Raw genomic sequence first — 11,111 nt, forward strand, 5'->3', positions numbered from 1 at the left:
CTGTGCTGGCTACTGCAGGGCTAGCAAGCTCAGCTGGAGCCTTGGTGGAAATGTGCTTGGGGAGCTTGGGCCTGAGTGGGCTGGCAGGGTGCCACCTTGGATCAGGACCCTGAGCCTGAGGAATTTGAGCCCCCAGTCTTTGAGGAGGTGTTTGCTTAAGGTCCCCTTTATCCATAGTAGAAGGAAGAGCAGGGCTCAGAGGAGGGGGGCCCATGGCCAAACCTCAGGAAGCAGGACCAGGCCAACCAGGGTGCACGAGGTGTGGCCCAAGCTCCAGCCTGACCCCACCTGACATCCTCAGGGCACCCATGGGTGCTTTCCTCCCACCACCTGGCTCACATCGGAGGCTGTTGATCCTGGGAGTGGCGGGAGGCACAGGGCAGGCAGGAGGGGGAGGTTGCTGGCCTCTGGGATGGAGGGTGTGGGACCAGCCACTGGGGTGCAGGTGAGGCAAGCCTCCCCATTAAAAATAGCCTCCTCTCCCCACCACTTTCTTCAGCAAATGTGCCGGCCCCCACCTCCCCCTGGAAGGGACAGATGTAGGGAGAAAGCTGATTATCCTCAAAGGCTGGAGGCTGTGGCCGGAGCTCTCGGTGAGCATGACCCAATTCTGAGCTATTCTCAGCCTGGTGGGAGCTGAGTTATTCCCTCCCGCCTCAAAGGCAGCCTGACTTTGAAATGCCCTTGTCCCAGGCTGCCACAGGCCCCTGGGCACAGAGACTATATGCAGGCTGTCCAGGCCACTGCCAGGGCTGGGCCAGCAACAACCCCACAGTCCTTGCTTGCTGACCCTCTGTGCAGAGCCTGCTTCCCAGACTGGCCAGGCCAGCTGCACTGGCAGAGGTTCTGTGTGGGACCAACACACCCCAAGTCATCTGCCACCCACTGCTGGGCCACCTTGGGAATGATTTCTCTTGAAGCTTGGCTCCTAGGTCAGCAAAGGGCATGAGGGTCCCGTTCCTTCGCCCTTCCAGCACCCCTGCCTGGGCTGTGACCTTGCAGCTCCTCCTCCTAACAGCACAGGGTCTCTCCCACCCTTGGGTTCGGGTCCAGCATGAAATACACTTGACCAGCACAGCAGCAGCAGGGGAGTGTGAGCAAAGGCTTTTGAAGGCCTGCGTGCCTGGGCTGGCCCTGCCGTGCCTGCGCGTGTGATGCTGGCTGCTAGTACCAGCAGAGGGAGGGCAAGCAGTGCCAGCTCACAGGAGCTGAGGCCCACAAGGGAGAGCTCTGCGGAGGCTACCGAAGAGCAGAAAACGCCACTGTGTGGGATGGGTGTGGTGGCCACTAACCAACACATCTGCCTGGAAGGTTGTGGAGGTCAAATGTGGGGGCATCTGCTTGTGCCCAGAATGGGCAGTACTGTTTCCAGTTCCAGTCCACAAGCACCTATAAGCAGATGACCTGGATTTTCCATAAGTCTTGATTGCAAATCTCTCTTGTAATCCTGATAACCACGCAAACGCCCTGAAGGTGCAAAAGATATGCAAGTGTCTAAAGACATCTAAGGATGCCTTGAATTCTGCAGCAGACAGTAAAAGGAAGGCTTTCCAGAAGCAGCAGTGAGGTCCCACCAGTGACAAGAGTAACCATGGCCAAGTTGTGAGCTGTTTCCATCACTGATAAGACTTGCTCAGGCAGCCCACTGAGAAGGCAGTCTCCTCCAAGGGATGCAACCCACCTGGAGCCCGAGTGGCTCATCCCAAGTAGCCCAAAGGCTGAGCCCCCCAGTGCCCACATGCTCCCAAGGACAGGGCAGGGGCCTGGACATCCCTGCTAAGAGCAGGCTATCCACATGAGCTACACTGCTCACAGGATCAAGTCCAGATTTCTGCCCCTTCTGTGACCCTGGGGACTCCTTGGAAAACCCTCCTGTTCCCAACCTCCACTGCCACGTCGGCCACACTTCACCCCGACCATGTACCCACCTGTGCCTAGTTCGTGGAGCCTGGGGAGGCAGGCCCAGGCTGTTCTGAGCAGGTCCTCACAGCCAGGAGGTCTGGAACAGGGTGGGTGCCCCAGGCACACCTACAGGATAAAGGCCCTCCAGGTTTGTGAAGACAGCCTTCCTGCATGCCATCCTGGGGCACTGCAAGCCCAGGACTGAAGCCAGACCCTTCCGTGAGGACCCTCTTCCCTGCTGACCAAGAGGGAGGGGTACACCCAGGCTGGCCTACAGCCTGCAGCAGCCATCCATGTTTGGCATAGCTCTCTAGACTGGGCAGGGCATGGGTCAGCCCAATCTGTTGTTATGAGGTGGGGTGAACAGGAAGAGGCGGCCAATCCTAGTGAGACCCTGGGCCTGTTCCTTTTCCTGTGTAGCAGGCCACAAAGGGTTAAACAGTGGCAACTCACCTGCTCTCCAGCACAAAGACTAGGATAAGGCTGCAGAGTGCAATGTAGAGGTGGAGGGCAGGCGGCAGCACTGAGGGAGGACCCCAGCACACACACGACAGGCTGACAGCAGGACCTCCCTCAGTAGCCTGGTGTCCCCTGTCGCCCATTTCCCATCGAGAGCTAGTCCTGGTTCCTGGTTGAGGGGTGGGACATCTTGAGGCCCAGGGGCTTCCTGGAGTCAGGCCCTCACAAAAAGTGTCCTCCTGCCCCCAGAGAACAGGTCTGACTTGGGGACATGCTTAGGACCTTGCAGGGATTGGAGCTATGAATCAGGCTGGCAAGGAGCCAAGTGTGCCACTTCCTTGGCCATTCAGTGGGAGGTAGGTGGGTCTAGTAAGGAAAAACTGAGGCCTTGAGGAGAGTGTCAGGTTGAGCAGGGAGTTTCCAAAACTGGCCCCATGACAAACCCTGTGCAACTGACTCAAGGTGACCACCAGGGACCTGCTGACTGGTCACTCACTGGTTATGAGTCTGTCACTGCCCCTCTGGGAGTCAGGCTCCAGTGTCATGAGGGCAGCCCTGCAGGGTGAACAGTGTGGGACACAGCAGATGATGTACAGGACGCTCCTGCTGGGTGTGTCAAGTGTGGAAAAGTGACACAAGAAGGGACATCTACGTGAGGCCTTGAAGGATACAGAAGAGCTTGATACTGGACCAGGTGGAGCTCCAGACAAGAAATGGGAGGACTCATGCTTGGTGGGCTGGACTTAGAAGGGTAGCCAGCAGGGGTGGAGGCCCCAAGGCGGGGCATGGCTGCACAGCTGAGGGGCAGGAGGGCAAACAGCAAACAGCAGCTGTCCTTTGGGGCACCATGGGTGGCCTGGGCTTTCCTGCTGCTTGTCCCCTCACAGGTCTGGTGACTCAACGAGGGCAGCAGTTTGGTCGGGGCTGCCAGCCTCAGTCATCCCCATATAGAAAGAGGCAACATGAGCCCTGCGGTGCCTGAGATCTGTGCTTGCAACTGTGTAGCACTTGCCCTGAGGACCGCCATAGGCCCTTCCTCAAGGCCAGGAAGGCCAGGTCAGGCAGAACCAGGCAGGCTTGGGATGGCAAGGAACCGCAGGGGTGCCTCAAGCAGTTCAACCACCCTCTGGGAACTCCTGGTCTGTTCCCTATTGGGTATGAGGTTAGAGGTCAGGCCAGGTTCCAGAGAGGGAAAAGCCCCCTGAAGTAGGACCAGTCAAGCTAGGGACCCTGAACAACTCTGAGGGGACACTGGCTTCCTGGGCCATACCAGCTCCATTCAGAAGTGACTTGCAGTGAGAGGCTTCACAGGGATTAGGAAGCTGGGACACCACCACCAGGAAGGCCAGTGGGTTCTTCAGGGGAGTAAGGGAGGGCGCTGAGGCCACAGGCCATGGAAGACCAGCACTCTTGGACCCTCACACTCCCCCCAGCTCTAGGAATGAGGGGCCTCCTCCACAGCCAGAAAGGGGTGGCTACACACTTGCCTGTTTGTCCACTGAGTCCCAGGCCACCACTATTCTGGAGTTGGAGCCCCTGCAGTGCCCATCCTGGGGCAGAGGTCAGAGACCAGAGGCCAGGGGCCAAGAGGGCCAAGTGCAGGGCAGGTTGGCCTGGAAACCAGCTGAGGGAGGACCCCGTGGGCAGTAAGAGGACAGTCAGCACAGAGGGGCAGCACATTTATTGCTCAGTCAGGCACACACAGGAGCCAACTGTGCTGGTTCAGCACCTGAGGCTCTGATGGCTGGCTCTGCACCAGTGGCAACTGCAGGGCAACCCCTCCTCAGAGCTGGACACAGGCTCAAGGTCATGCACTGGGTGACAACCAGTGCCTTAAGCCCTGGTGGCCCACCCTCCATCTCCCCACCTTGGGAAACATGCCCTCAGTCTTCCAAAGGTGGTGAGGTGGTGATAAGGGTGTCCTCTGTGGGAGACGGCCTCCCCACTGGACAAATTGTCCCCAGAGAGGATCAGGGACACCAGAGGTCTAGGGTTGCACAGGCTGGGGGTTTAAACCCTAGCTCCTAAATGGAGCCACCAGGTCACTGGAAGCAAGTAACCATCCCACTGGGCAATTCCTCTGCAGGTCAGGCTGCTGCATGACTCCAAAGAAAAACCTAAGGGGCTCTGGTTGGCCAGGGATGCAGAATGAACCTTCTGGGGGTTGGTGGCAGGGGATGTAAGAGAACACCTGAGGCCTGGGCACAGGGACACTCACACAGAGCCTGCGTAGCACCCAGGGCTGTGGGGTCAACCTGGAGGGCAGACAGCAGGGCTGCCTCCACAGTGTCCTGGGTAAACCAGGTCCTCACAGCACTTGGAGAGGCAGGTGGGCAGGGCAGCATTCTCCAGGTCAGCCCCAAGCCCCTGTGGGACAGCGCAGGCTCTGACCCCCCTCCACCCCCTTCTTGTACAGGGCCACCCGGGAAAGGGGTCAGACCCTGTCACCCCCATCCTGCATTCCTTGGCCTCAACACCCAGAAGCTATGGCGGTGAGGTTTTCATGCCGGCTGCAAATAGCAACCAGACCAGAGCCTGAACCCGGCAAGGACATGGGCGGAAGTCCTCCCTCCACAGAGGGTGGTAATGTCCATTCCTCCTTGCCTACCCACTTTGGCCACCCAAGAGGCCTGAAGCCCCGCCCCGCCGTCAGTTTCTAAACACAAGCCCCAGCAGGCAGCCATATAAGGTGGCCTCTGGCCTTCCTGCCTGCCCCAGGATGCTCCCAGCTCCTTGTGCTCCCCCAGGACCCATTAGCCTGGGGTCTTGGTGGCAAAAGTCAGGTAGCCTGTGTGGCCGACAGTCTCCTTCATGGGTGTACCGCTGCGGAAGGGGCTGGCATCAGGGTTGGCAGGAGTGTCTGTGCTGGCCCCTGGGTGGCCGGCTCCTAGGTCAGGCAGGGGCAGGCTGACAGTGCGCACATGGTAGACCTGTGGCAGCACCTCCAGGGTGCTCAGCTCCGTGAAGCCGTGGGCCGCCAGCGCCTGGCACGTGCGCTGCACCTGCTCGATGCATGGGGAGAAGGAACAGAAGCGACCACCTGCAGGGAGCAGGATGCGGGTCAGAGAGGGGCCTAAGGCAGTCTGCAGAGGCTCTGAGCCCTCAGGCCACAGAGAACAGGGACCTCCCAGGTGAGGGGCTATGCATGGACCTTGCAGAAGTCCAGCTCCCATCTGCTGAACTGCCCTGTGGCAGGAGCTCTCCTGGAGCCTGGGAGCCATGTGGAAAGAGCCACAGTGCACTGGTCCAGCTTGCCACCACCACCAACTCCCATGCCCAGGAGCCAGGCCAAGTCCACTGTCTGGATCTCACTGGCCTCCAGTGGGCACTGCTATTCTGCCTTCCAGGAGGCAGCCAAGGGCCAGAGCCAGGGCTGGGGTGGGGCCAGGCCAGTGCAGCTGTCAGAGCTGGGCCAGGAATAGCTCCAACAACACGGCAGCACTGGGGCGGTATGTGGGCTGCTGCTGTCACAGGAAATTAGCGGCTGTCGCTGGCTCCTGGGAACAGGAGGTACCTACCCTGAGCACAGTCTGAGCCCTCCACCACCTCCCACCAGGGCAGCCCACGGATGTTGCTCAGCCCACCTGGAGTGTGTGAGAGTCCAGCCCAGGTCCCCATCCTGGCAGGGGGTCATGGGGAAACCAGGGCAGGGAAGGGGTGTGTCAGGTCCAGGCAGGTCTACAAATGTCCCTTGGCTGGGTCCCCTGTCACTGGGGATCAGGATCTGGGGTTGGACAATGTGCCTGCAGCTTGACACCAACCCACAGGCAATGTCACCTCTGAGGCAGAGCAGACCATACACCTCGCTGCCTGGGATCACAAACAAGCCTACCACTGAAATGGGGCTGGTGGTGCAGTTCAGTGGTGGAGGCTTGCCTAGCACGTATGAAGCCCTGGCTTCCATCCCAGCACTACAACAAAACACACACCAGATCCACAAAAAAGTGAGCAGTCTCAGGACCCAGAACCCACAGATCTAGGGCAGGAGCTGGGAGGGAGCTCAACAGGACACGGGAAGGGGTAACATATGGGCACCAACGCCTCAGGGCTCTTCCTGAAGAAGGCTTCCCTGGGCCTGGGCCTGGGCCTGCCAGTGACCCCAAAGCAGAGAATCCCCAGGTATGTGGGACCAAACGGAGGGGGCAGGTGTGGGGATGTCAGGAGCCTGTGTACTTCCACAGTCTGCTCATTCCTGAGGCCCTGGCCAGCTCAGCAGAGACCAAGGGCACAGGGGTCCAAGGCCAAGACTGAGCCAGCATGAGGACCCTTGGCCTGTGTCTTGGAGGTGGCGGCTGTCCAGCCCCCACCCTCTGCACTGCAGTCCTTAGCTGGGAGTGGAAGCAGCCCTGGCTCTGGACTAGCTGCTTCTCCAGAAAAGGCAAAATCCCTGGGACTCACCAGCCGCCTCCCTGGCTTGGGGCCCGACCTTCCTTCCCTAGCCTCCCACAGGGCTCCGCCTCCACACCAGCATCTTCCCTAAAAGGGGCCAGCTGCCTGGCTCTGCAGCATGGGGGAGGGTAGGCTGCAGGAAGCAGCTGGGGCGGCCCCATGACTTCCCACCTCAGAGCCAGGCCCATCCTGTCATGCAGCTCCTGCCTGCATTGAGATGGGGCTGCTAGAGTCCCCAGAGATCTGTCATGTTCATTTCAAGAGTGGACAAAGGCCTATCCTCCCCAACCTGATTCCTTAGCCAGGTTGAAAATGGGCCCTGGCCTAGCCACTGCCACTGCGTGGCCTGGAGGTGTCTGGACCTTCCTGGGCTCAGTAGACTCAGCTGGGGAGGCCCAGGGGCTCCACCCCACACTCTCAGCCCCACAGGCTGCACCTCTCCCAGAATCTCTTACACACCTTCAACCTTGAGGGCCTCCCACGCATGGCCCACAGCCTCCCATGGTGATGGGATGTCCAAGAAGACAGCATCAGCCACATGGCTCACACCAAAGCCACTGCGGCACACATCCTGGGTGCGCACGGTCACCCAGTGGCCCACACGATGCTCCTGGAACTCCTCCCTGGCTTTGTCTGCTCGCTGCTGGTGAAACTCCACTGTGTGCAGGTGGCCCGTGGGGGCAATGCTGCGGATGATGGCATGGGACACAGAGCCACTACCAGTGCCTGGCAAGATAAGACCAGACAGGTGTCGGGGTTGTTCAAAGCCACCCAGGAAACAGCTTCATCCTCACCCGGAGAGACCTATAAAGGGACCAAGCGGTCAATTGACCCCAGGGCCACTGAGGCGGGGATCAATGGGCTATGTCTGTGGCAGGTACAGGTGAGTGCAGTGGCATCCCTACCCGGTCCCAGCAAGATGCAGGCCCAGGGCAAGGGTTCAGCAGGGCTGGCAGGAGGTGAGCTCAGGCAGATTTGACCCTGGCCTGTCCCATCCTCAGCCCTGACACCTTCTATGAGTCAAGGGTCCTGTTAATAGCTGCCCACCTCATTTCCCACCTCCCTCCCATGAGCTCCTTGGCCCACTCAGGTCCACCAAAATCCGCCCCATGAAGCTCTGCCTCGCCTGGCCTGACCTCAGGCACATGGCACAGCAGCCAAGCTGCTGGCAGCCCTGCTCTTCCTCAGCATCACTGTGTCCCCTGCCCCTGCTCAGCCTCCTTCACAGCTGCCCTCTGCTTGACTCTGTCCTGCAGGGCCTGTGCTGGCCTTCGCCCCACCATAGCTTCAAGTGCCTATTTGATGGCAGCACATCCAGATTCCTGACAGCACTCGCCACCTCCCCCTCAACACACAGCCACACTCAGCACTAAGTTCAAAGCTGGACCCCATCCAACCCCAGATCCACTCCCTGTGAGGTTTCGTAGACCCAGGCAATGACACCCACAGGGAGGGCCAGATGCTATGGAGGCACCCTCAACCCGCCTCTTCCATCCCATGTACAAGTCACCAGGGACTCCTGCCACCTCCCTCCAAATCTCTCCAGAAACTGGTCCCAACTTGCCACCTACATGCTTTGCCTATGGCCCCTCCCTCTCAGCTCTCTGCAACAGCCACCGTCAGTCCTATCTCAACATAGCCAGCAGCATTTTCCATAGTCAGTCAGCTACCTCTCCTCTGCACAGTCAGCTGGGCTCCCTCCCACTCAGGTGAGAGTTAAGACTCCTAACCATCCTCTGAAAGGCACCCCATTATCTCCCTAAGCTCACTTCCTGCTCCTCTGCCCTTATTCCCTACTGCAGCTATACTGGCCTCCTTGCTGACCAGCACCTCAGGAGCATGCTCCCACCTCAGGGCCTTTGCACAGCTCTCCCTTGGCTCTTGGTAGTGTCTCTTCACCATATTTTTTTTTTTTTTGGGGTGCTGGGGATAGAACCCAGGGCCTTGTGCTTACAAGGCAAGCACTCTACCGACTGAGCTATCTCCCCAGCCCCTCTCTTCATCATTTTTGATTCACGTGTTCCCTCCTCAAAGAAATCTTCCAGGACTACCCTAGCCTGACGGATCCTCTAAGTTACCCTCAAACACGTGATCCTGTCTTACAAATTTCCCTGCAATCAACAGCTCTGAAGTGGTCATGCAGGCTCAGTGTCCACCTTCTTCCTCAAGGGCAGGAACCTGGAACCTCACAGAAGATCAGAAGAATGCATACTGACAAAGTGGGGTGAGCATCTGAGAGAAGCTGATGCCTGGCTCAGGAAGCATGGGGAGAGCTGATGGAGCTGGCTCTGAATCCTGCTTCCCATGCCCCTGGCACTCCAGAGAGGTGAAGTGAAGCCTCAGAACACCAGCAGCAGAAACTCTTCCAGACCCTGAGGAACACACCACCAGGAATCTAGCTGCGTCTGGGCCCAGTATTATTCTTGGCACACCTTCATCACCACACCACGGTTCCAACATCTGTGTGTGTGTGTGTGTGTGTGTGTGTGTGTGTGTGTGTGTGTGTGTGTGTGTGTCACTCTACCCACCCCCAGGCCCTGGCTCAGTGACAGTGGTGTCAGCCTTCACTGGAGGTAGGTAAAGTCCTAGCTATGAATGAGCATAGGGCAGGATCCTCACTATGATAAGCTCTGGGAGTAGTCCCAGTCTCTCTCCAAGAAGGGGCAACACTGCCCCTATGCAAAAGTATAGAGATGGGCAGTCAGCACCTTTGTCAGTGCCAAGTAACACCAGCCAGCTCCACCAAGACAGGCAGGACCTTCCGGGGACACCAACTCCTCCTGATATTCCAGGTCCAGACCCCACCACGTCTCAAATGGATGACTGCACCAACCAACAGACTTCCCTGCTTCCACCTCACTCCCTACAGTCGCTCCTAGAGGAGCTGCTAAAATAGAAACTGAATAGTCATACCTGTCTACAGGAAGGGCAGACTAAAACGTCGGGACCTTGGGTCTGACCTCTACCTTCCCATCAGTTTCTTAGAATTGAGGCAGCCTGAAGAACTCACCAGACTCACAGACCACGGAGCCAGGTCGCAGCTCCAGCATCATAGTGAGCAGGGCGATGTCAGTGGAGTAGAGGATCTGCGTGCGGTGAGGCAAGTTCAGTGTCCAGAGTTCTGGTGTGGGGTGCAGCACGTACACCCAACCGCCTCGGCTGCAGATCACCTTGGAGCCAAAGGGACGGCCAATGAGGTCGACTGAGTGCCGCAGGACACCATGTCGGGTCTGGGTCTGTGCCCCACGCTGCACGCGCACTGCCACCATTGAACCATGACCCAGTGACAAGATAGCTGTGTCACCCTCTTTGATCAGCTCTTCATAGGCCACGAAGCTCATTGTGTTGATATCTGCAAGTGCCAGACCTGGAGAGGGGAGTGTGGGCATGAACAATGGGCCAGGAGGCAGGATGTGGACCAATGGTCCGGACATAAGGCCTGTGAGAGCCATATTCTGAGCAGTGAGATGCGGGGTGGTGAGTGGCTGGGTCAAGAAGGATGCACTCTAGCCTGAGATCTGGAGCTCTTCTTGGTCTGGGACACGAGAAGGGCCAAAGAGCGGGAGAAACTGAGGCTCAGCCACGGCCAAAATGGGGTCCCAGGATTCCCACAGAGGAAGGACCTGACTTTCTCATCACCCTTCCCCAGGAAGAACCTGGCTCCATTCCCCCGCTGTGAGATGAGAAGGCGGCCTTTGCGAGGCATCCACCAGCGGGGGAGCGGCCAGCGGGGTCAAGCCGGGCCTGACTCCGCGCAACCCCTGCCCAAACCCAACACCTGCAAGGCGGGCTCGGGGCGCGCGGGCGGTAGGGCTTGCCAGCCTGGCGCTGGAGGGACACGGACGCGCGGGGAAGGAGCCTCAAGCCGCGCGGAGCTCACCTGCCGCGCCGGCTCCCGGGCTCCACACGTGGGCCTGCGGCGCCCGGCGGCCGACACCGCACTTCCGGCGCCCGCGCGCGTAGATGACGTCGCGCCACGCCCCCGCGCGCGGGATGCTGGGAGCGCCGCTCTGCCCTTCGCGCTCTCCCAGAGGACGTTAGCTGCGGCGTCTGCCGGGCTGCGGTCGTCCGCGCATACTTGCGCGTTGCCTAAGAGATCCGAGCACAGGACTAAATAAATCCCCCTCCCCGCCAGCCGGCGCTATTGCGCGGTCCCTGCTGGGGGACGGCCATTCCCGGTGGCCCCACCCGGGCATGCCAGGACACTGTGCAGCAGACATCTTGTCATGGCCAACGACTCGGGAGCACGTTGCCTGGGCCCAGAGGCCTCCCAGCATGTGGACTCGCAGGGCGGAGGGGGTCCCCAAAGACTTTGGCCAGGGTCAGCTCGAAGTGCCTTGTTAGGCGTCTGGAACGGTTTG

General features: G+C 59.3%; 1 protein-coding gene across 1 annotated transcript; it reads right to left on the reverse strand.

The window, feature by feature from the left end:
• Positions 1-4,027: 4,027 nt before the first annotated feature.
• On the reverse strand, positions 4,028-10,882 carry TRMT61A (tRNA methyltransferase 61A). The gene is made up of 4 exons (XM_079130123.1): positions 10,631-10,882; positions 9,761-10,117; positions 7,210-7,476; positions 4,028-5,401 (listed from the first exon to the last, which is right to left on the reverse strand). Exons 2-4 carry the CDS (start codon positions 10,089-10,091, stop codon positions 5,115-5,117), a joined length of 885 nt encoding a protein of 294 aa, XP_078986249.1. The 5' UTR covers positions 10,092-10,117; positions 10,631-10,882; the 3' UTR covers positions 4,028-5,114.
• Positions 10,883-11,111: the final 229 nt, after the last annotated feature.

This window comes from Sciurus vulgaris (assembly GCF_902686455.1).
Source record: "Sciurus vulgaris genome assembly, chromosome: 2".
In the NCBI taxonomy this organism is placed as follows: Eukaryota; Metazoa; Chordata; class Mammalia; order Rodentia; family Sciuridae; genus Sciurus; species Sciurus vulgaris.

Excerpts from the sequence above, each read along its gene's own strand:
- TRMT61A (XM_079130123.1), bottom strand. The coding sequence starts at position 10,091 with ATGAGCTTCGTGGCCTATGAAGAGCTGATCAAAGAGGGTGACACAGCT. Across the intron at positions 7,477-9,760 it reads CTCCGTGGTCTGTGAGTCTG|GCACTGGTAGTGGCTCTGTG; the intron begins GTGAGTTCTTCA and ends TTATCTTGCCAG. Across the intron at positions 5,402-7,209 it reads GGAGGCCCTCAAGGTTGAAG|GTGGTCGCTTCTGTTCCTTC; the intron begins GTGTGTAAGAGA and ends TGCTCCCTGCAG.